The 27,817-nt window shown below is 37.9% G+C and overlaps 1 protein-coding gene across 3 annotated transcripts in view; it reads right to left on the bottom strand.

Moving 5' to 3' along the window:
* Positions 1-27,817, bottom strand: part of ZRANB3 (zinc finger RANBP2-type containing 3) — a 326,079-nt gene that overhangs the window by 55,037 nt on the left and 243,225 nt on the right. For all 3 annotated transcript variants that reach the window (XM_044242580.1, XM_044242582.1, XM_044242581.1), the window contains exon 9: positions 1,752-1,871. In XM_044242580.1, coding sequence (XP_044098515.1) covers positions 1,752-1,871 — 120 coding nt within the window. The remainder of the gene's footprint in view (positions 1-1,751; positions 1,872-27,817) is intronic.

The following is a 27,817-nucleotide window of genomic DNA, read 5'->3' as shown; positions in this document are numbered from 1 at the left end:
TAGATGCCAGTAATTTTAGTTTTAAGCTTAATGGAATCAGAATAGAAAATATTATGAATTTAATTTTATTGCCTAATCACTAAAAAAAATATTTCAAAGGCTAATTAACTCTTCCCTCAAAAGGCATTTTAAAGATATGATATTATAAACAGTGTGAGAGCACCTTTTCACAGATAGCATTTTATTATATTGTCATCAATCCTCCTATGAAGGAAACACTAGGATTACTTCTTTGGTAATATTAATAAACATACTAGCAAATGTTCAAAAAATGTATATGAAGTTTTAAAAAACATGGCTTAGGGGGCACCTGGGTGGCTCAGTGGGTTAAGCCACTGCCTTCGGCTCAGGTCATGATCTCAGGGTCCTGGGATCGAGCCCCACATCGGGCTCTCTGCTCTGCGGGGAGCCTGCTTCCTCCTCTCTGCCTGCCTCTCTGCCTACTTGTGATCTCTGTCTGTCAAATAAATAAATAAAATCTTAACAACAACAACAAAAAAAACATGGCTTAGGGGCGCCTGGGTGGCTCAGTGGGTTAAAGCCTCTGACTTCGGCTCAGGTCATGATCGCGGGGTCCTGGGATCGGGCCCCACATTGGGCTCTCTGCTCAGCAGGGAGCCTGCTTCCCCACCCTCTCTCTCTGCCTGCCTCTCTGACTACTTGTGATCTCTGTCTGTCAATAAATAAATAAAGTCTTTAAAAAAAAAAAAACAAAAACATGGCTTAATTCTTCACTTAAAAACTCTACCTACATAGGCACATGGTTCTGCTGCGACAGGTATATTAAGCTCACACGATTTGTCAGGAAATTTCTTCTGGCTGTTTCTGAGCATCTCTAAAAGCCCTCAGCATATAAAGAGAAATACCAGATTTAAACTCTGAAAGAAAACATGGCAGATGCTGTCATTGATAGAAAAGACTGCTGGGGGGACGCCTGGGTGGCGCAGTTGGTTGGACGACTGCCTCCGGCTCAGGGCGTGATCCTGGAGTCCCGGGATCGAGTCCCACATCAGGCTCCCAGCTCCATGGGGAGTCTGCTTCGCTCTCTGACCTTCTCCTCGCTCATGCTCTCTCTCACTGTCTCTCTCTCTCTCTCAAATAAATAAAATCTTTAAAAAAAAAAAAAAAACTTTAAAAAAAAAAAAAAAAAAAAAAAGACTGCTGGGGAATTAGGTGAACCTAAGAAAATGCAGCAAGGCCAGCAGGTTTGGGGAGCTTACTGGAGAGGGTACTTGGCCCATCTGTTTCAAACTCACCTGTACTAAATCTTACTCTACATCATACTCTACAGAGTATGTTCCCTGGAAATTTAAAAGGTGTGACTGCAGATGGACTAAAATTGGCTAAATTCATTCTGTTTCCCCTTGACATCACCTATATTTTAAGGCTGACTTGCAGGTAAATTAAAAATTTTAATTTTTAACTCTCTACACCAGTCTCAAATGGTATATCTGGTAAGAATAACAGAATTCACAATGTATCCTATCAAGTCAGCATATTTTTAATCAATCCAGATAATTAGTTCAGTGAAAATTATAATCCTGGAATAAAAGAAAAAGTTTAATAGTTTAACATCAACATAATAATAATATGATATTAGTATAATTAGCAAGAAAACAATCTAATCATAATGAAAATATCATCATTTAAAGAAGGCCAAAAGAACCCTCAAATTACAAGACTACAATTAATGTTTAGTATATTAAAAACCTGCATCCTAAAAAGTATTTTATAGAAAAATGATAACATACCTTGTTTTCTATGACTGCTTCTGTGCAAGCTTGGAGCATGCTTAAATGATGAGCAAAAACCAGAAACTTCAGTGAATCATTCTGAAGCATCATCTTAATATAGTCCTTTACAGCACCTGCCTAAATATTAAAAGTTAAACCTTATTAATGGTATATAAATATTTATTAAAAAAATCACATCACTTGGAACTAGAGGGTATTATGTTGAGTGAAATAAGTCAGTCAGAGAAAGACAATTATCATATGATCTCTCATATGATATGAGGAATTTGAGAGGCAGGGTGGGGAGTTTGGGGATAGGGAAGGAAAAAATGAAAAAAAAAATGCGATCAGGAGGGAGACAAACCATCAGAGACTCTTAATCTCACAAAACAAACTGAGGGTTGCTGGGGGGGGTGGTAGGGAGAGGGTGGTTGGGTTATGGACATTGGGGAAGGTATGTGATATGGTGAGTGCTGTGAAATGTGTAAGCCTGATGATTCACAGACCTATACCCCTGGGGTAAAGAATGCATTATATGTTAATAAAAATACTTTTTTAAAAATCACATCACTTCCAAAGGGGCGCATGCACCCGAATGTTTATAGCAGCAATTTCCACAATAGCCAAAGTATGGAAAGAACTTAGATGCCCCTCAATAGATGAATACATAAAGAACATATGATATATATATATATACATATATGTATATATATATATGAATATATATGAGATGGAATATATTTTTTAAAAGATTTTATTTATTTATTTGACAGAGAGAGATCACAAGTATGCAGAGAAAGAAAGGAGGAAGCAGGATCCCTGATGAGCAGAGAGCCCGATGCGGGACTTGATCCCAGAACCCTGAGATCATGACCTGAGCCAAAGGCAGCGGCTTAACCCACTGAACCACGCAGGTGCCCTATATGATGGAATATTATGCAGCCATCAAAAAATGAAATATTGGAGGAGTCAAGATGGCAGAGAAGTAGCAGGCTGAGACTACTTCAGGTAGCAGGAGATCAGCTAGATAGCTTATCTAAAGATTGCAAACACCTACAAATCCATTGGCAGATCGAAGAGAAGAAGAAGAGCAATTCTAGAAACAGAAAATCAACCACTTTCTGAAAGGTAGGACTGGTGGAGAAGTGAATCCAAAGTGACGGGAAGATAGACCCCGGGGGGGAGGGGCCAGCTCCCGCAAGCAGCGGAGCAACGGAGCCCAAAATCAGGACTTTTAAAAGTCTGTTCTGCTGAGGGACATCGCTTGAGGCTAAACCGGGGCGAAGCCCACGCGGGGTCAGCATGGCCTCAGGTCCCGCAGGGTCACAGAAGGATCGGGTGTGTCTGAGTGTCGCATACCTTACAGGTATTAGAACATGGAAGCCGGCTACAGAGACAGAGCCGACAGTGAGCTCACAGCTCGGGGTTACCTTGAACCAGTCGCAGGCTTGGTGAGCTCGGAGGGCGGCCGGAGGTCAGGCAGACAGGAGTTACTGGGCACTGTTCTCCGAGGGCGCACTGAGGAGTGGGGCCCCGGGCTCTCGGCTCCTCCGGGCCGGAGACTAGGAGGCCACCATTTTTTGTCCCGTCCTCCGGAACTCTACAGAAAGCATTCAGGGAACAAACGCTCCGGAAAGCAAACCCAAGCGGATTACTCAGCCCGGCCCCTGGTAAGGGCGGTGCAATTCCGCCTGGGGCAAAGACACTTGAGAATCACTACAACAGGCCCCTCCTCCAGAAGATCAACAAGAAATCCAGCCAAGACCAAGTTCACCTAACAAGGAGTGCGGTTTCAATACCAAGGAGAATTCCAGAGGAGGAGAAAGCAAAGCACGGAACTCATGGCTGCCTCCCCATGATTCTTTAGTCTTGCACTTAATTTAATTTTGTTTTCTTTTTCAATTTTTTTTCTCTTCTAAAATTTTTTTAACTTTTACCCTTTTCTTTTTTAACGTTTTTTAACTAGTTTATCTAATATATATATATTTTTTCTTTTTTATACTTTTTCTTTATTCATTTTCTTTTCTTAATTTTTTCTTTTTCTTTTTCTTTTTTCTTTCTGAACCTCTTTTTATCCCCTTTCTCCCCCCTCACGATTTGGGATCTCTTCTGATTTGGCTAAAGCATATTTTCCTGGGGTTGTTGCCACCCTTTTAGTATTTTACTTGGCTCCTTCATATACTCTTATCTGGATAAAATGACAAGGTGAAAAAATTCACCACAAAAAAAAGAACAAGAGGCAGTACCGAAGGCTAGGGACCTAATCAATACAGACATTGGTAATATGTCAGATCTAGAGTTCAGAATGACAATTCTCAAGGTTCTAGCCAGGCTCGAAAAAGGCATGGAAGATATTAGAGAAACCCTCTCGGGAGATATAAAAGCCCTTTCTGGAGAAATAAAAGAACCAAAATCTAATCAAGTTGAAATAAAAAAAGCTATTAATGAGGTTCAATCAAAAATGGAGGCTCTCACTGCTAGGATAAATGAGGCAGAAGAAAGAATTAGCAATATAGAAGATCAAAAGAAAGAGAATAATGAAGCTGAGCAAAAGAGGGACAAACAGCTACTGGACCACGAGGGGAGAATTCGAGATATAAGTGACACCATCAGACGAAACATTAGAATAATTGGGATTCCAGAAGAAGAAGAAAGAGAGAGGGGAGGAGAACGTATACTGGAGAGAATTATTGGAGAGAATTTCCCTAATATGGCAAAGGGAACAAGCATCAAAATTCAGGAGGTGCAGAGAACACCCCTCAAAATCAATAAGAAGAGGTCCACACCCCGTCACCTAATAGTAAAATTTACAAGTCTTAGTTACAAAGAGAAAATCCTGAAAGCAGCCCGGGAAAAGAAGTCTGTAACATACAATGGCAAAAATATTAGATTAGCAGCAGACTTATCCACAGAGACCTGGCAGGCCAGAAAGAGCTGGCATGATATATTCAGAGTACTAAATGAGAAAAACATGCAGCCAAGAATACTATATCCAGCTAGGCTATCATTGAAAATAGAAGGAGATATAAAAAGCTTCCAGGACAAACAAAAACTGAAAGAATTTGCAAACACCAAACCAGTTCTACAGGAAATATTGAAAGGGGTCCTCTAAGCAAAGAGAGAGCCTACAAGTGGTAGATGAGAAAGGCACAAAGACAATATACAGTAACAGTCCCCTTACAGGCAATACAATAGCACTAAATTCATATCTCTCAATAGTTACCCTGAATGTTAATGGGCTAAATGCCCCAATCAATAGACACAGGATGTCAGAATGGATAAAAAAACAAAACCCATCTATATGTTGCCTATAAGAAACTCATTTTAAGCCCGAAGACACCTCCAGATTTAAAGTGAGGGGGTGGAAAACAATTTACCATGCTAATGGACATCAGAAGAAAGCAGGAGTGGCAATCCTTATATCAGATCAATTAGATTTTAAGACAAAGACTATAATAAGAGATGAGGAAGGACACTATATCATACTCAAAGGGTTTGTCCAACAAGAAGACCTAACAATTTTAAATATCTATGCCCCCAACATGGGAGCAGCCAACTATATAAACCAATTAATAACAAAATCAAAGAAACACATCAACAATAATACAATAATAGTAGGGGACTTTAACACTCCCCTCACTGAAATGTACAGATCATCCAAGCAAAAGATCAACAAGGAAATAAAGGCCTTAAATGACACACTGGACCAGATGGACATCACAGATATATTCAGAACATTTCATTCCAAAGCAACAGAATACACATTCTTCTCTAGTGCACATGGAACATTCTCCAGAATACATCGTCCTGGGTCACAAATCAGGTCTCAACTGGTATCAAAAGATTGGGATCATTCCCTGCATATTTTCAGACCACAATGCTCTGAAGCTAGAACTCAACCACAAGAGGAAGTTTGGAAAGAACCCAAATACATGGAGACTAAACAGCATCCTTCTAAAGAATGAATGGGTCAACCGGGAAATTAAAGAAGAATTGAAGAAATTCATGGAAACAAATGATAATGAAAACACAATGGTTCAAAATTTGTGGGACACAACAAAGGCAGTCCTGAGAGGAAAATATATAGCGGTACAAGCCTTTCTCAAGAAACAAGGAAGGTCTCAGGTACACAACCTAACATTACACCTAAAGGAGCTGGAGAAAGAACAAGAAAGAAACCCTAAACCCAGCAGAAGAAGAGAAATCATAAAGATCAGAGCAGAAATCAATGAAATAGAAACCAAAAAAACAATAGAACAAATCAACGAAACTAGGAGCTGGTTCTTTGAAAGAATCAATAAGATTGATAACCCCCTAACCAGACTTATCAAAAAGAAAAAAGAAAGGACCCAAATAAATAAAATCATGAATGAAAGAGGAAAGATCACAACTAACACCAAAGAAATACAAACAATTATAAGAACATACTATGAGCAACTCTAGCCAACAAATTTGACAATTTGGAAGAAATGGATGAATTCCTAAAACATATACACTACTGCAACTAAACCACGAAGAAATAGAAAGCCTGAACAAACCCATAACCAGTAAGGAGATTGAAACAGTCATTAAAAATCTCCAAACAAACAAAAGCCAAGGGCCAGATGGCTTCCCGGGGGAATTCTATGAAACATTTAAAGAAGAACTAATTACTATTCTACTGAAACTGTTCCAAAAAACAGAAATGGAAGGAAAACTTCCAAACTCATTTTATGAGGCCAGCATCACCTTGATCCCAAAACCAGACAAGAATCCCATCAAAAAAGAGAGCTATAGACAAATATCTTTGATGAACACAGATGCGAAAATTCTCACCAAAATACTAGCCAATAGGATTCAACAGTACATTGAAAGGATTATTCACCACGACCAAGTAGGATTTTTTCCAGGGCTGCAAGGTTGGTTCAACATCCACAAATCAATGTGATACAACGCATCAATAAAATAAAGAACAAGAACCATATGATACTCTCAATAGATGCTGAAAAAGCATTTGACAAAGTACAGCATCCCCTCCTGATCAAAACTCTTCAAAGTGTAGGGATAGAGGGTACATACCTCAATATTATCAAAGCCATCTATGAAAAACCCACCGCAAATATCATTCTCAATGGAGAAAAACTGAAAGCTTTTCCGCTAAGGTCAGGAACACGGCAGGGATGTCCATTATCACCACTGCTATTCAACATAGTACTAGAAGTCCTAGTCTCAGCAGTCAGACAACAAAAGGAAATTAAAGGCATCGAAATCGGCAAAAAAGAAGTCAAACTATCACTCTTCGCATGTGATATGATATGATACTATATGTGGAAAACCCAAAAGACTCCACTCCAAAACTGCTAGAACTTGTACAGGAATTCAGTAAAGTGTCAGGACATAAAATCAATGCACAGAAATCAGTTGCATTTCTCTACACCAACAACAAGACAGAAGAAAGAGAAATTAAGGAGTCCATCCCATTTACAATTGCACCCAAAACCATAAGATACCTAGGAATAAACCTAAGCAAAGAGGCACAGAATCTATACTCAGAAACTATAAAGTACTCATGAAAGAATTTGAGGAAGACACAAAGAAATGGAAAAATGTTCCATGCTCCTGGATTGGAAGAATAAATATTGTGAAAATGTCTATGCTACCTAAAGCAATCTACACATTTAATGCAATTCCTATCAAAATAACATCCATTTTTTTCAAAGAAATGGAACAAACAATCCTAAAATTTACATGGAACCAGAAAAGACCTCGAATAGCCAAAGGAATATTGAAAAAGAAAGCCAAAGTTGGTGGCATCACAATTTTGGACTTCAAGCTCTATTACAAAGCTGTCATCATCAAGACAGCATGGTACTGGCACAAAAACAGACACATAGATCAGTGAAACAGAATAGAGAGCCCAGAAATAGACCCTCAACTCTATGGCCAACTAATCTTCGACAAAGCAGGAAAGAATGTCCAGTGGAATAAACACAGTCTCTTCAACAAATGGTGTTGGGAAAATTGGACAGCCACATGCAAAAAAAATAAAATTGGACCATTTCCTTACACCACACATGAAAATAGACTTAAAACGGATGAAAGACCTCAATGTGAGAAAGGAATCCATCAAAATCCTTGAGGAGAACACAGGCAGCAATCTCTTCGACCTCAGCCGCAGCAACATCTTCCTAGGAACATCACCAAAGGCAAAGGAAGCAAGGGCAAAAATGAACTATTGGGATTTTATCACAATCAAAAGCTTTTGCACAGCAAAGGAAACAGTTAACAAAACCAAAAGACAACTGACAGAATGGGAGAAGATATTTGCAAACAACATATCAGATAAAGGACTAGTGTCCAAAATCTATAAAGAACTTAGCAAACTCAACACCCAAAGAACAAATAATCCAATCAAGAAATGGGCAGAGGACATGAACAGACATTTCTGCAAAGAAGACATCCAGATGGCCAAAAGACACATGAAAAAGTGCTCCATATCACTTGGCATCAGGGAAATACAAATCAAAACCACAATGAGATACCACCTCACACCAGTCAGAATGGCTAAAATTAACAAGTCAGGAAATGACAGATGCTGGCGAGAATGCGGAGAAAGGGGAACCCTCCTACACTGTTGGTGGGAATGCTAGCTGGTGCAACCACTCTGGAAAACAGCATGGAGGTTCCTCAAAATGTTGAAAATAGAACTGCCCTATGACCCAGCAATTGCACTACTGGGTGTTTACCCTAAAGACACAAACGTAGTGATCCGAAGGGGCACGTGCACCCGAATGTTTATAGCAGCAATGTCCACAGTAGCCAAACTATGGAAAGAACCTAGATGTCCATCAACAGATGAATGGATAAAGACGATATGGTATATATACACAATGGAATACTATGCAGCCATCAAAAAAAGGAAATCTTGCCATTTGCGACAACATGGATGGAACTAGAGCGTATCATGCTTAGTGAAATAAGTCAAGTGGAGAAAGACAACTATCATATGATTTCCCTAATATGAGGAAGTGGTGATGCAACATGGGGGCTTAAGTGGGTAGGAGAAGAATAAATGAAACAAGATGGGATTGGGAGGGAGACAAACCATAAGTGACTTTTAATCTCACAAAACAAACTGAGGGTTGCTGGGGGGAGTGGGGTTGAGAGAAGGGGGGGTGGGGTTATGGACATTGGGGAGGGTATGTGCTATGGTGAGTGCTGTGAAGTGTGTAAACCTGGCGATTCACAGACCTGTACCCCTGGGGATAAAAATATATGTTTATAAAAAATAAAAAATTTAAAAAAAAATGAAATCTTGCCATTTGCAATGACGTGAATGGAACTAGAGAGGTGGCTGGGTGATAGACATTGGGGAGGGTATGTGCTATGGTGAGAAAAAATAATTAAAAATAAAAATAAAAAAAATCACATCACTTTATTTTAACAAAGCAAAAAAAAAAACTTTTCAAAAGTCAAAAAATTTCTATGAACTTTCAACTGCTTTGTTCTCTAGGTAACCTAGGGAAAGAGAGGCTCACGTCTAAGGGAAAAAGAGAAAAAGGACAAAAGGACACAAAAGAGGGGAAAAAAACAACCAACAATTCTGAGAAGTAAAACAAGAATAAGACAATAAAGAGAAGAAAAAATTTTGATGGAAAATAGTCAATTAGGATGTGGCCAAAAAGGGGTTGGTGGTTTTGTTTAGCAAGTAATTTTCGAAAAAAGCTCATATAAACGACTAAGTGGAATAGGGTTAGCTAACTAAAAACTAAAAAATAAGAAAGCTTGGACTGGAGCTTAAGGGTTAAGGAAAGTTGAATCATTCATTTTCTTAACTAAGAAACTTTGATAGGTTTAAGAACAGGCCATTTAAGGTGTAGACAGGCAAAGAGAATTGGAAAATAAAGGGATTTAGCTTGTCTCCAGGACGGAGAACTTGTAGAAGAGTTTGGAGTGATAGGATGAAGAGAACAGAGGGAGGTCTGAGAGCACAGGGGGACAAATGAAGAAACTTGCAAGGTAGAAAGGAGAAAATCAAGAAAGCTCAGACTAAAAAGACTTTTCTTAGTTAACTTCAGGACAAGTTACCTATTAAGAATGAGAATATGAGGGGTGCCTGGGTGGCTCAGTGGTTTAAAGCCTCTGCCTTCGGCTCAGGTCATGATCCCAGGGTCCTGGGATTGAGCCCCACATCGGGCTCTCTGCTAGGCAGGGAGCCTGCTTCCCTTCCTCTCTGTCTCCCTCTCTGCCTACTTGTGATCTCTGTCTCTCTGTGTCAAATAAATAAATAAAATCTTACAAAAAAAAAGAATGAGAATATGAGATGAATTAAATAGGAATTAAATTTAGAGCATCAATTAAATCTAAAACATGAATATAGTCTTTTAACTGTTAAAAATTAATTATTTAGAAATTTAGGGAAAAGAAAGCAGGCTGAACACACTTGACCTAGACTCCCCCTCAATGCTGTATAGCAAGGTGTACAGACAGAATCGGAAAGGGTTAACTTTGGAAATCAGGGGTGCCTGGGTGGCTCAGGTGGCTTTGAGATCTTGAGATCGAGATTCGCATAGGGCTCTATTCTCAGCGAGAAATCTGCTTAGGATTCTTTCCCACTATTCCACCCCCTCACCCCAACTTGTGCATGTGTGTTCTCCCTCTCCCAAATAAATTAATTTCTAAAAAGCAGCAGAAAGAAAACCCTGGAAACAAAATTTTTTTGGTAATTATTAGCCAACCTGACAGCTCCTAAGGTAGCAATATGGCAAGTTGAGAAGCATGTGAGTTAGAATATGGTAATGAAAAAAGGCTTAGGAAACTGTTCCAGGGGAGTGAGAGGTTGGGGGTGTGGCTACAACAGGAAGATTGGTCAAAGAATATTTAAGTAGTTGATTATGTGCAACACTGGTCTATATTCTCTCTGTACCCATTCCAGATGATAGAGTATTTCTCCAACCTACTCTGGCAGAAGGTAGAAATTTATTTTCTAGAGAGGGTAAAAGAGAAGGTATCTGGATAAAGGAATCCCACAGTGATGGTAGATTATTCTACAGTATCATAGGGATTAAATAAAAATAACATAATAAATGCTGACATCTGCCTTCTCCCTCAGCCTTCTTATTCTCCCATGTCCCCCAAAAGATAAAGAAGCTTATGCCTTCTACACAGGAGAGCAGAATCATATAAAATGATTGTTTTCTAGAGAATCAGACAAGCCACAGAGAAAAGACTAAAAATTCTGATAGAGAGGTCCCTTCATAAGGCATCCAACCAGATTGCCCTTTACTGAAGACTATAGTATCTATGCCGTATCCATGTACCGAATTTCCCATCAGCATAACCAGAAGATACTACATTTATAAAACAAAAGGATGCTCCAAAAAAGGAATGATTAAGGGAGAAAGGAAGGGAAGTACTCTTGGAAATTAAAAGTATAATAGCAGAAATTAAAAATTCACTGGTTGTGAGGTTGAAATCTTCCAGGAAGTACATGAAAAATAATAGAGTAAATTTTAATGTATAAGACAGAGGATCAAGACAAGTAGGCAATGCATAATTAATAAAATTTATAGAAACGACAGAGAAAACAGAGGCAAGAAAATAATCAGAGAAATAATAAAAGTTTTACAGAACTTAAAGGCATAAGTTTCCAAAATGGAAAATGGAATAGGTCCTCTGAGGATCCTTCACAATGGATGAAAATGGACCTAGTGCAAGGTCCATCATCATGAAATTTTAGAACACTGGGGACAAAGAAATAATTCTATAAGTTTCCAGGGAGTGGAGGAAAAGAATTGAAATAGAATAAAAGCTTTGAAGTGCATTGGATTTCTCAACATCAGTACTAGTAATTCTGAGAGAAAATTATTTCTAAGAATTTATACCCAGCCAAATTAAAAATCAATTATAAAAGTAGAATAAAGCCATTTTCGAATATGTTGAGACTCAAATATTTGATGACAGCTAAAATTACAAAGCAAGCAGTAATACAAACCAAGAAGCAATATAAACATGTTGCTGAGGGATTTGAAGTAAATACTGAAAACAAAACAAAACAAAACAGCTAAAAGAACAGAAAATGGTTGCCTCCGGGGAATAACTTTAGAAGACTTATTTTTTTCAAATAGCTGTTTTCCTCATTAAACTATGATCATATGTAGTTTTGGTAATAAAAAAAAAAATTTAAAGAGGGGCGTTTCCAAATGGAAAAATACCTATTTAAAATTAATACACATCACCATGAAGTCACAGAACTGATTTTGCAAGTTATATTTTATATGTACAAATTTTCCAAACAATAGAAATTCATGATCCAATGAGACTGGAGGCCATTAAGAACTTTAGCCTTGGATTTCAGTGCCTCAGAGAGTGAAATGAAGTCCTCTCAAAATAAGCAGCTATAAATTCCAGATACGTTGCTATGGGAACTGAACCACTTTAATAAACTGCTTGTTTGACTAAAGTGCTGTATTTACTGTGATAAGTCTTTCAAAAAACACATGTCAAGTTGGAGTATTTTTAAGGTACATCCATTTACCACCCATTACAGACTTAAAATTATACAACCACTATACTGCCAGTCTCAGATGCATTCCCTGCCTGAAGAGCAAACTATTTTTGCCAGAGTCCCCTCCACCCCTTCCTCATTACAACAGAAAACTGCTGATGTCAAAGCCCAAGCCTCCTGTTCCCCACTCTTCTAATCACTGGTTTAGAAAGGCTTATGGTTAATATAAACATTACAAATTTCAATTATATAATGGGCTAAACAGTCTCATGGGACTAGCCTGGTAACTTCATCACTGAGACCTTGCTTCTTACAAGAAAGAGAACCAAAATGTCTATGTAACAAATAAACTCTAGTATTTTTTTTTTAGGTTCTTAATATGGGACTGCAAAGGAGTACATCTTAAAATGTTCTATACAAGGGATTGTTCTGATTTTATTCTAATTAAAACTGTCACACAGAAAAAGGCTGATATCCAAGATCTATAAAGAACCCCTGAAATTCGGGGCACCTGGGTGACTCAGTGGGTTAAAGCCTCTGCCTTTAGCTCAGGTCATGATCTCAGGGTCCTGGGATCGAGCCCCGCGTTGGGTTCTCTGCTCAGCCGGAAGCCTGCTTCTTCCTCTCTCTCTCTGCCTGCCTCTCTGCCTACTTGTGATCTCTGTCTGTCAAATAAATAAATAAATAAAATCTTAAAAAAAAAAAAAAAAAAAAGAACCCCTCAAATTCAACACAGATAGTCATGTCAAAAAACAGGCAGAAGGGGGCACCTGAGTGGCTCAGTGGGTTAGGGCCTCTGCCTTTGGCTCAGGTCATGATCCCAGGTCCTGGGATGGAGCCCACATTGGGCTCTCTGCTCAGCCGGAGGCCTGCTTCCTCCTCTCTCTTTGCCTGCCTCTCTGCCTATTTGTGATCTCTGTCTGTCAAATAAACAAATAAAATCTTAAAAAAAAAACAAAAACAAAACAAAAAACGGGCAGAAGACATGAAGAGACACTTGTCCAAAGAAGACATACACATAAATGGCTAACAGACACATGAAAAAATGTTCATCATCATTAGCCATCAGGGAGATTCAAATCAAAACCACACTGAGATACCACCTTACACCAGTTAGAATGGCCTAAATCAACAAGATAGTAAACAACAAGTGTTGGAGAGGATGTGGAGAAAGGAGAACCCTCTTACACTGTTGGTGGGAATGCAAGTTGGTGCAGCCACTTTGGAGAACAGTGTGGAGATTCCTTAAGAAATTAAAAATAGGGCTTCCCTATGACCCTGCCATTGCACTACTGGGTATTTACCCCAAAGATACAGATGTAGTGAAAAGAAGGGCCATATGTACCCCAATGTTTATAGCAGCAATGCCCACAGTCGCCAAACTGTGGAAAGAACCAAGATGCCCTTCAACAGACGAATGGATAAAGAAGTTATGGTTCGTATATACAAAGGAGTATTATGCCTCCAATTCAACTTTTGTATCAACATGGACTGGACTGGGAAGAGATTATGCTGAGTGAAGTAAGTCAAGCAGAGAGTCAATTATCATATGGTTTCACTTACTTGTGGAGAATAAAGAATAACATGGAGGACATTGGGAGATAGAGAAGAGAAGTGAGTTGGGGGAAATCGGAGGGGGAGACAAACCATGAGACTGTGGACTCTGAGAAACAAACTGAGGGCTTTGGAGGGGACAGGGGTGGGGGGTTGGATGAGCTTGGTGGTGGGTATTAAGGAGGGCAGGTATTGCATGGAGTACTGGGTGTGGTGCATAAACAATGAATTGTGCAACACTGAAAAAAATAAAATTAAATTAAAAAAAACCCTGTTATTGCATTGTCATATTTTAAGCTGAGCAGGATTTGCTTTCAAACTATCTCAAATACAAATTATGTGGAATGGCAGGTCCTGAGCGGCATTTTGGTTATGCCAGAACAGGTTTTGTAGAAGTTGAAAAAAATGTTTGTGTTCACAATCTTATCTTACTAAAACTGTCTGTTAGTCCAAGCTCTAAATTACATAACAAATACTACACACTACATCTCATTTAAAGAAATGCAGAAATGAGGATAATATGTGCTAAATTTATTTCCTAAATTTCTTTTTTAGTGAGTAGGTGTACATTGTACTTTTTGAAGTGAAAGTAGTTAGAGAAAAATCTAAACTACATTAAGACCTGATGAAACTTACTTGATATTAAATTGTCAGCTTTTACTCAAAAGATAAAAGGGAGAAATAAAGAAAGAAAAAAACATCAAATGTGCACTATGACACAGAGTCTCTTTTTGACCGAACTTTTGTTGGGTTTCCCCAGGCCCTCTTGACTAGGCCTCAGCCTATCCTGGACAGGCCTACACAGCCCCATCTCAGCAAGAATCCTGATGAGTCAGTTTGCTAAGAAAGCCCCTACCCTTGCTACCTGATCAATCTTTGATATCTGATTAAGTTCCTCATCCCCCACTTAAGATGTCTAAGTCTTCGGTCTACCCTGAGCAAGAATCCCCCTGCTTCTAATGTCTCCTCTTAGTAATTTTGCATTCATTGATCCCCTCCCCTATCTAGCTCAGTGGCTATAAATCCCCACTGGTTCTTGTTGTATTCAGAGTTGAACTATCTCTTTCCACAACTGTAAAAAAGATTGATTCCTTTGCAAGGATCTTGAATGAAGTCTTCCATACCATTTTAATAAATAACAGAACTATTGTTTTGTGTAGCTGCTATGAATTCCAATTGAGGGAGTGTGAGCACAAAAGAAGCTCCTCCTTAAATCCTGAAGTCCTTAGGCTCCAGAGAAAATGCAGTTTTATATACATATGGGGTGGTCATATGCTTTAAGAAAATGTCTTCTGGACCATAACCTTCTTAATCAACAAGTCTAGTACTTCTATTCTTCCTCTAAGTGATTTTTGACTAATAAATAAATGGAAAAAGTCTGCAGGGACCTTCCAAAAATATCCTCATGACAAAGGGACCCTTAGGAAGGCTTTTTCTTGCTTTGGATATTATGGTTTGTACTTGTATAAGGAATTGCAGCAGCCATCTTGGGGTACTACTGAAACCAGTAAGGACAAGCAGCAAACTACCATACCCAAAGCAAAAGCCAGAAGAAGCTGGGTTCTTTACAGAAACAAAAACCCCCAAAACACAACACCTTTATTGGGATGTAATTCATATACCATTAAATTCACCCATTTACAGTATACAGTTCAGTTGCTTTTAGGGTATTCACAGAGTGGTGTATTTCATCACCACAGTTTTAGAACAGTTTCATTATCCTAAGAAGAAACCCTTCACCTCTCAGCCATCATGCCCTAGAGCTTGAGACAAACACTAATTGACTTTCTGTCCTTATGAATTGGACACTTTTGGACATTTCATGTAAAATGATTAATACACTGTAATCTTAAATGTTTTCAATCCATGTTGTAGTATGTATCAGTATTTAATTTCATTTTATTGCCAAATAATAATCCATTGTATGGATAGATCACATTTTATTTGGCCATTCTCCAATTAGTACCTTCTCTGCTTCTCTTGTTTTTAATGCATTTATCTCGTTCACCTTACATTGTTTCTTACTAATATATCTGTGATTAATTTAACTGTGACTTCTCTTTTATCCTTTAAAATGATCTTATAAGAGGAAAGGAAAGTATAAAAGTAAAAGAGAATATGCGTTGTTTATTCACCTCCCACCCACCCTCACAAAAGAAAGGCTAAAAATCTATCTTCTGCTACCCCTTCCCCCTTGCCCATGGCTCTTCATTCAGAAACCATTTTGTCAGTCTGAAAAAATATTTTCAAATCTGGTAGTAAATATTTTCAAATCCAGGAGGAGACAGCCTTCAGAGGAAGAATGGTAGTCCCATTCTTGAAGTGATGAAAGTATATTGGACATTTTAACTCAGCCCCACACCAAAATTTTTCCATAGAAATTAATAGTTTTACTTCCAAAGAAGGTTTAGGTGAACTACTAGAAGTATTACTTTCTTATTTCTAGGGATGTTTCTTTTCTTTTCTCATTTCATTAAATTTTTGTTTTCATCATGGTAAGTTGGGGGTATATCCCCCATACCCACAACCTACCTCCACTCTGGTAACCATCAGTTTGCTTTGGCTATTTGAGGTCTTTTGTGGTTCCAAACAAATTTTAGGACTGTTTGTTCTAGCTCTGTGCAAAATGCTGTTGGTATTTTGATAGGGATTGCATTAAATCTGTGGATTCCTTTGGGTAGTTAGACATTTTAACAATATTTGTTCTTCCAACCCATGAGTATGGAATGTCCATTTCTTCCCATCATCTTGAATCTTTTTTTATCAGTGTTTAACAGTTTTCAGAATATAAGTCTTTTACCTTTGTGATTACATTTATTCCTAGATATTTTATTGTTTTTGGTGCAATTATAAATAAGATTTTTTAAAATTTCACTTTCTGCTGTTTCATTATTAGTGTATAGGAGTGCAACAGATTTCCATATAGTGATTTTACAACTTTTATTCTCTTATAAATTATCTGTAGATAGAAAATCTAGCACTTCTAATACGTCTAATCTTTTAACACTGAGTTTTACAAGCAGCCCATTTCACAGTAAATCAGATGGGCTACAGAACCAGAAGAGAGGGCAACCCTAATTTAATACTTAAACCAGTACAATTTACAAAAGAAACTGGGATCTTAAACCTTCCATAAAACTTTTTGGAACAAAATATAATAATCATTCTATCCAATTCATTCTTTGTTCCTGTTTATCTATCTATCATCTACCTAAGATTACCATAAAAGATGTATTTTGTAACTGAACTGTGTGACTCTGTTCGTTGGTGAGTCACAGACAGAAACTATACCAGTAGGACTTGTCACGCAAAAGAAGGAAATCACAGGGAATAATTTCCAAAGCCATGACTCCCAGAGCAAGGGTGAATTAGTTCCTTTTATTTAGGGTTAGGTTGATTATTTAGAAAGGGGAGCCTTGTCATTACATATAGACGTAAGCGTAAGGTCATGCATGCACCGTAAGGAAATATGCCTATATATACATTGTATATTATGTAAATGAGGTTTGCACTCCTCCTTGGACAGAAATTTTAGTATTATAAAGACATAAAGGTAATAACTATTGGTCATTTCATGGATCACTCCATGGTCCACCTAGGTGGTCTGGGCAGGCATTATTGCTTGAGGGGTAGTTTTGGTTTCCACCACCAAACGCTATGCCCATTGGGTCTTTTGCCTTAGTTAAGAGATAAGCTGGAAAAAAAGGAAAAATGTGGGATAAAGTTTGGTGGGTGTAAGCGTGTTAGCAGTAATGATCAGTAATGATCAGGTCTTAGGGTCTACCTGGTGACAATTTTACTGGGTTTACCCACAATTAAACATTAAACATTAAACAATTAAAAGTTAGGAAGTAAAGCTAATAATAATATTACAGACTTCTAAAAAGTTGTTTTCATGAAAGTTGATTTCATGTAAGTTTGATCATAAAAGTCATTGATCAACACAGCTAATCTAATTCTTTTAAAATTAAATTCAATTTTCAAAATATTTTCAATTTCTTTCTCAACTCTGTCTACTGGTCCTGTCAATAAAGTAATCAAATTTGTACTACCACAGCATAAGCATGAACAAACCTTATTTGGGTGATAAATATTATAACACAGAATATATATAATTTTAACCAGCTGAACCATATATATAAATCATAGAATTTTAAATTCTAAATCTTCTCCATACTTGCACAGGGATGCTTAAAAATCACTAATAGGAAAAAGATACTACCTTAAGCCATGAACAAATATTAAATTTATTCAGCTATCCTACTGCAGTGATGGTCAAGTGTATGTACTCTGGAGCCAGACTGTCTGGGTTCAGATCTGGCCTCCTATCATTACAACCTGAGCCCTTGAGCAAGTCACTTAAACTGTGCTTTAGTTTCTCCGTCTAAAAAAGGGGGAAAAGGTACCTAACTCCTCATGGACTGGTAGTGAGAGTTAAATGACTTAGTCCATAAAATAGGTAAGGAGTAGTGCTTGGCCCATGGTATGCACTTGAAAAGTGTTAGCTTGGGATGCCTGGGTGGCTCAGTGGGTTAAGCCTCTGCCTTTGGCTCAGGTCATGATCTCAAGGTCCTGGGATCCAGTCCCACACTGGGCTCTCTGCTTGACGGGGAGCCTGCTTCCCCTTTCTGCTTGCCTCTCTGCCTACTTGTGATCTCTCTCTCTCTCGCTCTCTGTCAAACAAATAAATAAAATCTTTTAAAAAAATAACAAAAAATAAAAGTGTTAGCTCTTATTATTGCTGTATTTCCCCAGCAAACTACAAAAACAACTTCAGCCTTTACTATTTTCTTCAAAATCAGAACCCATGCCTTTTGGCCTTCAAATGTCCCATTGCCACAGAGAAAAGATAATTCATCACACGAAAATTTTTACCTTTTGTTACTTTCACTCATTTCCATTTCTGTTCCTTTTATAACAGGAGAACTATTTCTTCTTTTCTCTAGGCAAATCTCTCCATCTGTGATTCCAAACTGAACCATTCCTGTCACCTCAAAAACCTTACACTGCTCTTTCTTCTCAAATGGATATTGCTCCATCTTTATTAAACACTTCCTTCACCCTACACCGCCTTACAGCTAACATACTATCTCTCTCTTCATCTAAAATGATAGCCTTATTGTTTTATTTGTACTTTACTTTTAGTGACCATCTCCTTATCAATGAACAGGAGGCAGAATGTGTCTGGTTTAGAGTCAGAGTACCTTTGCTATACAAAAGAACCAGCACGGGACAAGGTAACAACATTCCAATCCCTCTGCAGCAAGGAATATTACAGTGGCCTCATACATCAGTGATGCATACATCATGCATATTATAAATAGGATTCTACCGGTGTCAAGCTGCTGAGGTAAGCCAGCAAAGAGGAAATGCACCCTGTGCGTAATGGAAATGTGTTTAGAGCAGTTTGCCTTTTAAAAAGTTTTTAAGGCATTAAAGAATGCTGTCATCCCCAAAGTGACAGGAAATTTAAAATTATGGGCTACTTTAATCATTTTCATAGAAAAGGTACTGACATTTCGACTTTTTACCGGAAACACTGATAATTTTACCTTCATTTCCTTGGTTTAGTGTCACCACTGTTCCTTGAGAGGGAAACACTGTACCTTGTTCACCATGCCTTCCTATCACCAAGCATGATCCTTGCTAAACAAAAGGCACTCAATAAATATCTCTTGAATAAGTCAAGAAGATACATAACCAAAGAAAGGACGTCTCAAGGCTACTATGCAACAACATAGTAGCCAATTTATTAACTGTGGTATTTCAAAAGTCCATTTATAAATTGGTTTGGGAGTACTCTGAAACACATTTTCTCATAGAAACAATATTACATGCAGTCTATAACTAGCTACTTCCTCCAGAGTCTATTTCATCTATAATGTAGATAAATTATATAATCTACAGTTACAATAGAACCAGACTATGGGATATTATCACTAATGTTTCTGGGGGAAATGTATTAAGAATTCCAACTTGGAATGAAGTTGGAATCATGAACTAATGATTTCTTGCTGCAGCCCAGAAATAGAAATATACAGTTCCAGCTTATATAGGTGGTTGAAAACAGAGGTTCTATTAGGAAGGTAATGAAAAATGACTAAAATAGGAATTGGGGTAGCAAGAATTGGTCTTCTGCTGTTATTAATCTTTGGGCTCATGTTCCAATTTCGAGACATACATTTCCTTTCCTTTCTTTTCTTTCAAGGATCCTAGGAATTTGGTGCCAAATTTGTTGATGATTGACATTTCTCTGACATCCAACTAGGGTTTCTCATCACCGACAAGAAATTATCTAAAAGGCTCTCATAATATACTCTTTATCCTTAAGCAAGCTTCTGTACTCAATAAGTATTAAGTACTAAGAAAGCTAAGTTAAGCAAGCAAGCAAACAAACAAACAAAACCCCAGCTATTAAATCTAGGAAAAACAACAGTTGTCAAATAAAAGAAATGTAATTATAGCTCAACTGTGAAATGTTTAACAAAGTCATTATATTGTAAACAATGAGCACTGATCAAACCAAAAATTTTAACATGGGAAAATGGAGCAGGGAGAAATGTATTGCAAATATTTTCTTCCAATCTGTGTTTTACATTTTCATTTTCAAAACAATGTGTTGTGTATACTATACCTTTTAAAAAACACCATAAGTTTTAACATTTTCAGTCCCATTTTTTCCCTTTAAAGTGTTTTTTTCATCCTATCTAAAAAAATGTCTACCCAAAGGTTGGTAATATTTTTGTTTATGTATACTATTAAAAGTTTGAAAATTAGCCAGTGCCTGGATGGCTCAGTTAGTAGAACATGTGACTCTTTTTTTTTTTTTTTTTTAAGGTCTTAAGTTAGAGCTCCATGTTGGGCATATAGTTTACTTTAAAAAAAGAAATAGAAAAAAATCTTTAAAAAATAGTTTTATGGATCAGTTTTTAAAAAAGGTTTTATTTACTCCTTTATTTGAAGAAGAGAGAGACAGAGAAAGAAGGAGCATGAGTGGAGGAAGAGGCAGAGGGAGAGGGTGAAGTAGGCTCCCCACTGAGCAGGGAACCTGATGCAGGGCTCGATCCCAGGACCTGGGATCATGACATGGGTTGAAGGCAGACACTTAACTTTCTGAGCCAAGCAGACACCCTATATAAATCAGTTTTTACATTTAATTCTATAAGCCACTTCAAGTTAATTTTTACGAATGGGGCAAAATAATGGTCCAAGACTTTCCCTCCTCCTCCCACGGCTATCTAAATTGTCCAAATATTATTCTTTGAAAAGACTATGATTTCCCCATTGAGTTATCTCATCCCCTTCCCTAACATCAATTGATAGGTCTATTTCTGGACTCTCTTCTCTGGTTCACTAATCTAAATGGCTATCCTAATGCCAATATCACAAAGTCTTAATTACTGTAACTTTATAGGAAGTACTTATATCATGCAGTGTGAATCTTTCAACTTTGTTCAAGATTAATTTGGCTGTAAGTCCTTCGTGCTGCTTCATGAATTTTACTGTCAGCTGGTTAGTTAATTTCTACCAAAGGCCACAGATTTTGATTAGCATTGCATTGAAAATTTACAAACACATGGCACCTTAACAACACTAAATCTTCCAATTCATTAACATGATCCATCTTGTCATTTATTTAAGTTTGCTTTATATTCTCTAGATGACGTTTTGTAGTTTTTGGTGCATACACTTTGTTGAATTTATCCCAAAGAAGGTCATGTTTATTGATGTTCTTGTAAATTGTATTTTTTAAATTTCAACTTCCAATTTTTTATTGCTAGTATATAGAACTACAAATGATTTTTGTATATTGAATATGAATCCTGAGACCTTGATAAATTCACTTAATTCTAGTGGCTTGAAGTGTTCCTGGATTTTCCATGTGGACAATCATGTTGTCTCTAAATATAGACAACTGTACTTATTCCTCTTCAATCTGTGTACATCTTATTTGTTTTTCTAGCCTTATTACACAGTTATAAGAACAATACTGAACCAAATAGTGTTGAATAGAAGCGGTGAGAACAGACTCTTGTATTGTTCCTGATTTTAAGGGAACAGCCTTCCATCTTTGAGCACAGAGTATGATGTTAATTAAATTTTTCATAAATGCCTTTTATTTGGATGATAAAGTCCCTTTCTATTCCTAGTATGCTGAGAGGTTTTATCATAAATGAATGTGGCAAGGAAACTGAGCTCTGAGGTTGAGGATAAGGGACTGCGCTACTGGCTGAGAATAGGTGGAATGGACTGCTGGCTTGATTCTCTAACCAAGTGAGGCTAGAATGGGCTCCACAATTGTCTGGATTCTCTGGTTAGGCTGACTAGATGATCAGGTTTGGTTCAGTAACAGATGGGGTTACGAATTAATTTCCTTGCCCTGCAAGGCAGAAGGATGGGAGTCGAAGTCTCATTGGGGACCCAAATCAGGCAAGAGTATATACTAGTCAGGTGAGGCCATCGGTTTTACTGTGGAGATGAGGAAAGCCATAGGCTGACTTCTCTGATCGAATGCGACTGTAAGCAGAGTTGTTGGATGGGCTGTGCAGATACTGTATGTTCTTGTAAGGTTTCCTGGTCCAGTAGGCTGGAGGCTATACTCTATAATGGGTGGGGCTACAAATTAGTTTCCCTGCCTAAGTGCAATGGAGAAGCAGCTATAATCGTAGTAAAGCTCTTTGTTGTCTTAAACTCAAATTGACCCATGCCCCAAATTCGCTGGCTGAACAGGTCCCTGGCTTTGCCCTGCAAACTGTCAACTCTGCTTTCCCTACCCTCGGCTAGGGTGCTTCAGGGCTACATAGCTTCTAGGTGTTTTCAGCAGTCCTTGTGGTCAGATGAGGCCAGGAATAAGAGTGGGTAGGGGTAGTTAAGTCTCACCCTTGCCTCATCTGGAAGGAGCGGGGCTGTTCCGGGCAACTCTCAATTTCCCAGAAAGTTTCTCTGGGAGGGTCTGGGAACTACTGTGAGCCTGGGATATGAATTAAGACCCCTGCCTGTGTTTAGCACAGGAAACTTCATGCCTAGAACTGCCTTTGCTCTGGGGACAATCAGCTTGGCTCATTTACCTTTTGGCTTGAGAACTGCTGTGCTGCATTGCTTCCAGATGTTTTCACCAGTTCCTCTGGTCAAATGTGGCCAGAACACTTTCTCTACAGCAAATGGGACTATGACTCACTTCCTTGCCTGGGCATGGGGAAACTGAGCTATAGGGCTGGCAAAAACCCTCATATGAGGCTCTGAATCAAGCAGATCTGCACCCTGCCAAGCTCCCGGGTCAGAGTATGCTACCAATGTGGTTCTGTACTCGAGAAAAGTCACCCCATGACAATAATTTGGGTGCTGCAGGTGCAAACTTGGTCTGCCAAGAGTGAAGTGCTGGTTATTACAAGAGCCTTTTCGCTTTCTGTCACTGTCAGTTTCCCAGTGGTTGAGCCTCACAAACTCTCCTGCAATCCCCATGGGTAAAGATCAGAGTAGTGGCTCTGGCAAAGCAACCCACAATCCCAGGTGATGGGGAGGGGTGGGATGGGATGGTGGTGCTGGTGTTTCCCCATCGATTTTCTTTTCCTGCTGGAAGAGCCAGAGGCTCAGGGTGGAATCTCCCTGAGTGGTGTTACATTGGTCTGGGGGCATGGTAATGAGGTCAACATGTAGCCACTGCTCTTATCCTAGTAATGTAGTCTGTCTTGGTCTTTAGGATACAGGGACATGTCTCAATTTCACCCCTGTGTTCTAGGATTCTCCTAGGAGTACCTTCTTCCTGAACAGTCGTTATTGTTCTTATGAGGGGAACCAAAGTCAGGAACAACCTATGCTGTCATCTGAGAGCTCTATAAATTTCCTATAATCATGGTAATAATCTACATTATCTGATATTACAGTTCTACTTCAGCTTTCATTTGATTATTGTTTGCATGCTTTATCTTTGTTCATCCATTTACTTTCAACTTTCAGCCTTCATACTTAAAAAGAACTTTTTGCAGATATCATATAATTTATGCAATATGATAACTTCCTACCATAATTATTGATTGAACTAGCTTAAAACTTAATATCTTGTTGTCTTCTGATTGACCCATCTGTTCTTTGTTCCTTTCCTTTCTATTCTGCATTCTTCTGGATTAATGTAGAATGTTTTCTGCTTTGGGTTACTATATTGAGTTCCCTATATGTACATTTTAAAACTTTTTATTGTGAAATACTTTTAGATATACCAGAGGTTGCAAAAATAATAGAGTTCATGCATAACCTTAACATGGCTTCCCTAATGATAATTTCCTATATAATATTGTGACCAGGAAAGTGACATTTGTATAATAATATTTTCTACCACTAAAATTCCATTGTTTTGAAAATGTTACAAATATGGTGTCATGATATATGAAAACTTTTTGAGACTGGCTTCTTTCAATCAGAATAATGCCTTTAGATTCTTTCAATTTACTGGGTTTATAAATAGTTCATTCCTTTTAATTTAGTATTCTATTGTATGCATATACTACAATTTAAGAACATATGGGTTATATCCCAGTTTTTGGCTATTATAAATAAATTTCCATAAAGAAGTCTGCGTAAACCCAAGTTTTCATTTCTCTAGGATAAATATCCAGGACATTTAGATTTTTTATGATTACATTTTATCTTCTCTATTGGCTTATAAGCTGATTGAAATAATTTTTTTTATTCTTTTTTAAAAAATTTCTAGCATTTCCATTTTACTGTCTTTAAAATACCCATATTTCTTCTGAAATTCCCACCTTTTTATGCATATTGTTTATCTTTGTTACCAGATCAGATAACATTACTCATAGCTTCCTAAAAGCCCTTGTCTAATAGTTCTACAGTCTAGGTCACTTATCAATTTAGTTTTATTGATTGCTTTATCTTTTGAGAATATATTAGTTTCTTAAAGTTGCTTTTTTGTTTATTTCATAATTTCTATTATGTGCTAGAAATTATGTGTAGAAGAACAGGACAGTCTGAAATAATTGGTATTTATACACTCAGGTATTTTGTGGGGGGATCAGGGTGATAGTGTGGGTAGAAGAGAATCTAGTCAGTACTGAGTTTTATTTAGGTTCCCTTGTATTTAGACTCTCTTTTTGTTACATTTACTCTTAGTACACTAAAAACTTTGGACTCCCCCAGCAACAGGATGCTTCTACCTTGTGATAATGTATGTCATGCATTCTTCTACTGCATTCTCAGCTTCCAGTAGTTCCTATATGCCTGCACTATGCACAGGTGTTTCTCTCCCCCAGGGGTAGGCATAATTGGGTGATTTCTCAGTGCTAAGTTCTTGGTAGGGGGCAGGGGACATCTTTGGTCTACAACCAATTCAATGTAAGGCAGTCTCCTTGATCCAGCTGAGACTTAAAGGTGGCACTTTTGGGGAGTTTCTCTCTCTTTCCCTGACACCACACTATGTCTATGGACAGTACTGGGCAGGACCAAAAGAACTCACAGAATGTAAGAAGACATTTGCAAATGTCTTACCAGATAAAGGGTTTATATCCAAAATCTCTAAAGAACTTATCAAACTCACCCAAAGAACAAATAATCCAATCAAGAAACTGGCAGAAGATATAAAAAGGCATTTCTGCAAAGAAGACATCCAAATGGCCAATAGACAAATGAAAAAGTGCTCCATATCACTCAGCATCAGGGAAATACAAATCAAAACCACAATGAGATACCACATCACACCAGTCAGATTGGCTAAAACTAACACGTCAGGAAACGAAAGATGTTAGCGAGGATGTGCAGAAAGAGGAACCCTCCTACACTGTTGGTGGGAATGCAAGCTGGTGCAACCACTCTGGAAAACAGTATAGAGGTTCCTCAAAAAGTGGAAACAGAGCTACCCTATAATCCAGCAATGCCCTACCAGGAATTTACACCAAACATACAAATGTAGTGATCTGAAGGGGCACCTGCACTCCAGTGTTCATAGCAGCAAGGTCCACAATAGCCAAACTATGGAAAGATCACAGATGTCCATCGACAGATGACTGGATAAAGAAGATGTGGTATATGTATACAACAAAATACTACTCAGCGAGTAAAAAAAAAAAAAAAAGAAATCTTGTCATTTGTAATGACGTGAATGTAACTAGAGGATACTATTCTAAGTGAAATAATTCAACCAGAGAAAATCAATTATCATATGCTCTCACTCATATGTAGAATTTAAGAAATAAAACAGAGGGGACGCCTGGGTGGCGCAGTTGGTTGGACGACTGCCTTCGGCTCAGGGCGTGATCCTGGAGTCCCGGGATCGAGTCCCACATCAGGCTCCCAGCTCCATGGGGAGTCTGCTTTGCTCTCTGACCTTCTCCTCGCTCATGCTCTCTCTCACACTCTCTCTCTCTCAAATAAATAAATAAAAAATCTTAAAAAAAAAAAAAAGAAATAAAACAGAGGATCATAGGGGAAGGTAGGAGAAAATAAAACAAGATGAAATCAGAAAGGAAGACAAACCATAAGAGACTCTCAATCACAGGAAATAAACTGAGGGTTCCTGGAGAGGAGGGTGGTGAGGTGATGGGGTAACTGAGTGATAGACATTAAGAAGGGCATTTGATGTAATGAGAACTGGGTATTATATAAGACTGATGAATCAGTGAACTCTACCTCTGAAACTAATAATACAGTATATGTTAATTAACTGAATTTAAATAGAAAAAATAGTTATAAGTACATAAAAATACATGAAAAAACTAGAGTAAATCTAGCAAAATGTATTCAATGAAATTAGAAAATAAAGCTGGGAGAAATGAGAGTAGATATTCTTTCCATGGATCAGGAAATTCAATACTATTAAGAAGTCAATTCTTGAGGCACCTGGGTGGCTCAGTGGGTTAAAGCCTCTGCCTTCAGCTCAGGTCATGATCCCAGGGTCCTGGGATCAAGCCCCACATCAGGCTCTCTGCTCAGCAGGGAGCCTGCTTCCTCCTCTCTCTGACTGCCTCTCTGCCTACTTGTAATCTCTGTCTGTCAAATAAATAAAATCTTAAAAAAAAAAGAAGTCAATTCTTCCAAATGAATTTATAGATTCAATGCAATTCCAATCAAAAGTCTGCATACTTAACAAGCTAATTCTAAACAATGTAAGGAAAAGCAAAGGACTTACAACAGACAAAATAATTTTGAATAAAGTAGGAGTGAACATCATGTGATTTCAAGCTTTATTAGAAAGGTAGTTTAAACAGATGCTTTAGTGTTGTCAGATGAGATGTATAGGTCAATGGAACAGACAAGAGTTCGGAAACAGATCAACACATAGATAACCAAATGATTTTTTTTATGAAGGTGTTAAGGTGAGTCAATGAGAGAAAACTGGTTTCCATAATGAGTATCAAATGAAAATTGAAAATCCATAAACAAACAAACAAAAAAACATCAAAACCCACTGGAACCAAAACAAAATAACTAAATCTCTATCTTTAACTTTGTACCACATTAAAAAAATTAACTCAAAATAGTTCTAGACTTACTTATATAACCCAAAGATATAGCACTTTTAGAAGAAAACACAGAGAAGATCTTTGTGAACTTGGAATAAGCAAAAGTTAATTAGGACTGAAATTGCGGAGAACATGAAAAAGAAAATAATAAACTGGACTGTTTCAAAATTTAACTTCTGTTCTTTTAAAGACAATTTCAAGAAAATAAAGTGGAATATACAGACTTGGAAGCAATATTTGGAAAGACCTATATGTTAGAGTACTTGCTTCTAAAATATATAAAGAGCTCTGGGGCACTCAAGTGCCTTGACCTGTTGAGCCTCTCACTCTTGATTTCAGCTCAGGTCATGATCTCAGAGTCATGGGATCGAGCTTCCTGTTGGGCTCCATATTCAGTGGGGAGTCTGCTTGAGATTCTCTCTCCTACTCCCTCTCTCACCGACCCCCACTCTCCTTCTTGCTAAAATAAATAAATAAATCTTTTTAAAAATGAACTCTTATAATGCAATATAAATATGGGCTTGCTATGCACAGACTATATGATATATAACAGATATATGATGTCTATTATAGAT

This window comes from Neovison vison, chromosome 3 (assembly GCF_020171115.1).
Source record: "Neovison vison isolate M4711 chromosome 3, ASM_NN_V1, whole genome shotgun sequence".
In the NCBI taxonomy this organism is placed as follows: domain Eukaryota; kingdom Metazoa; phylum Chordata; class Mammalia; order Carnivora; family Mustelidae; genus Neogale; species Neogale vison.
The sequence above is the reverse complement of the archived record's forward strand: the minus strand, read 5'-3'. Positions and strand labels throughout refer to the sequence as shown.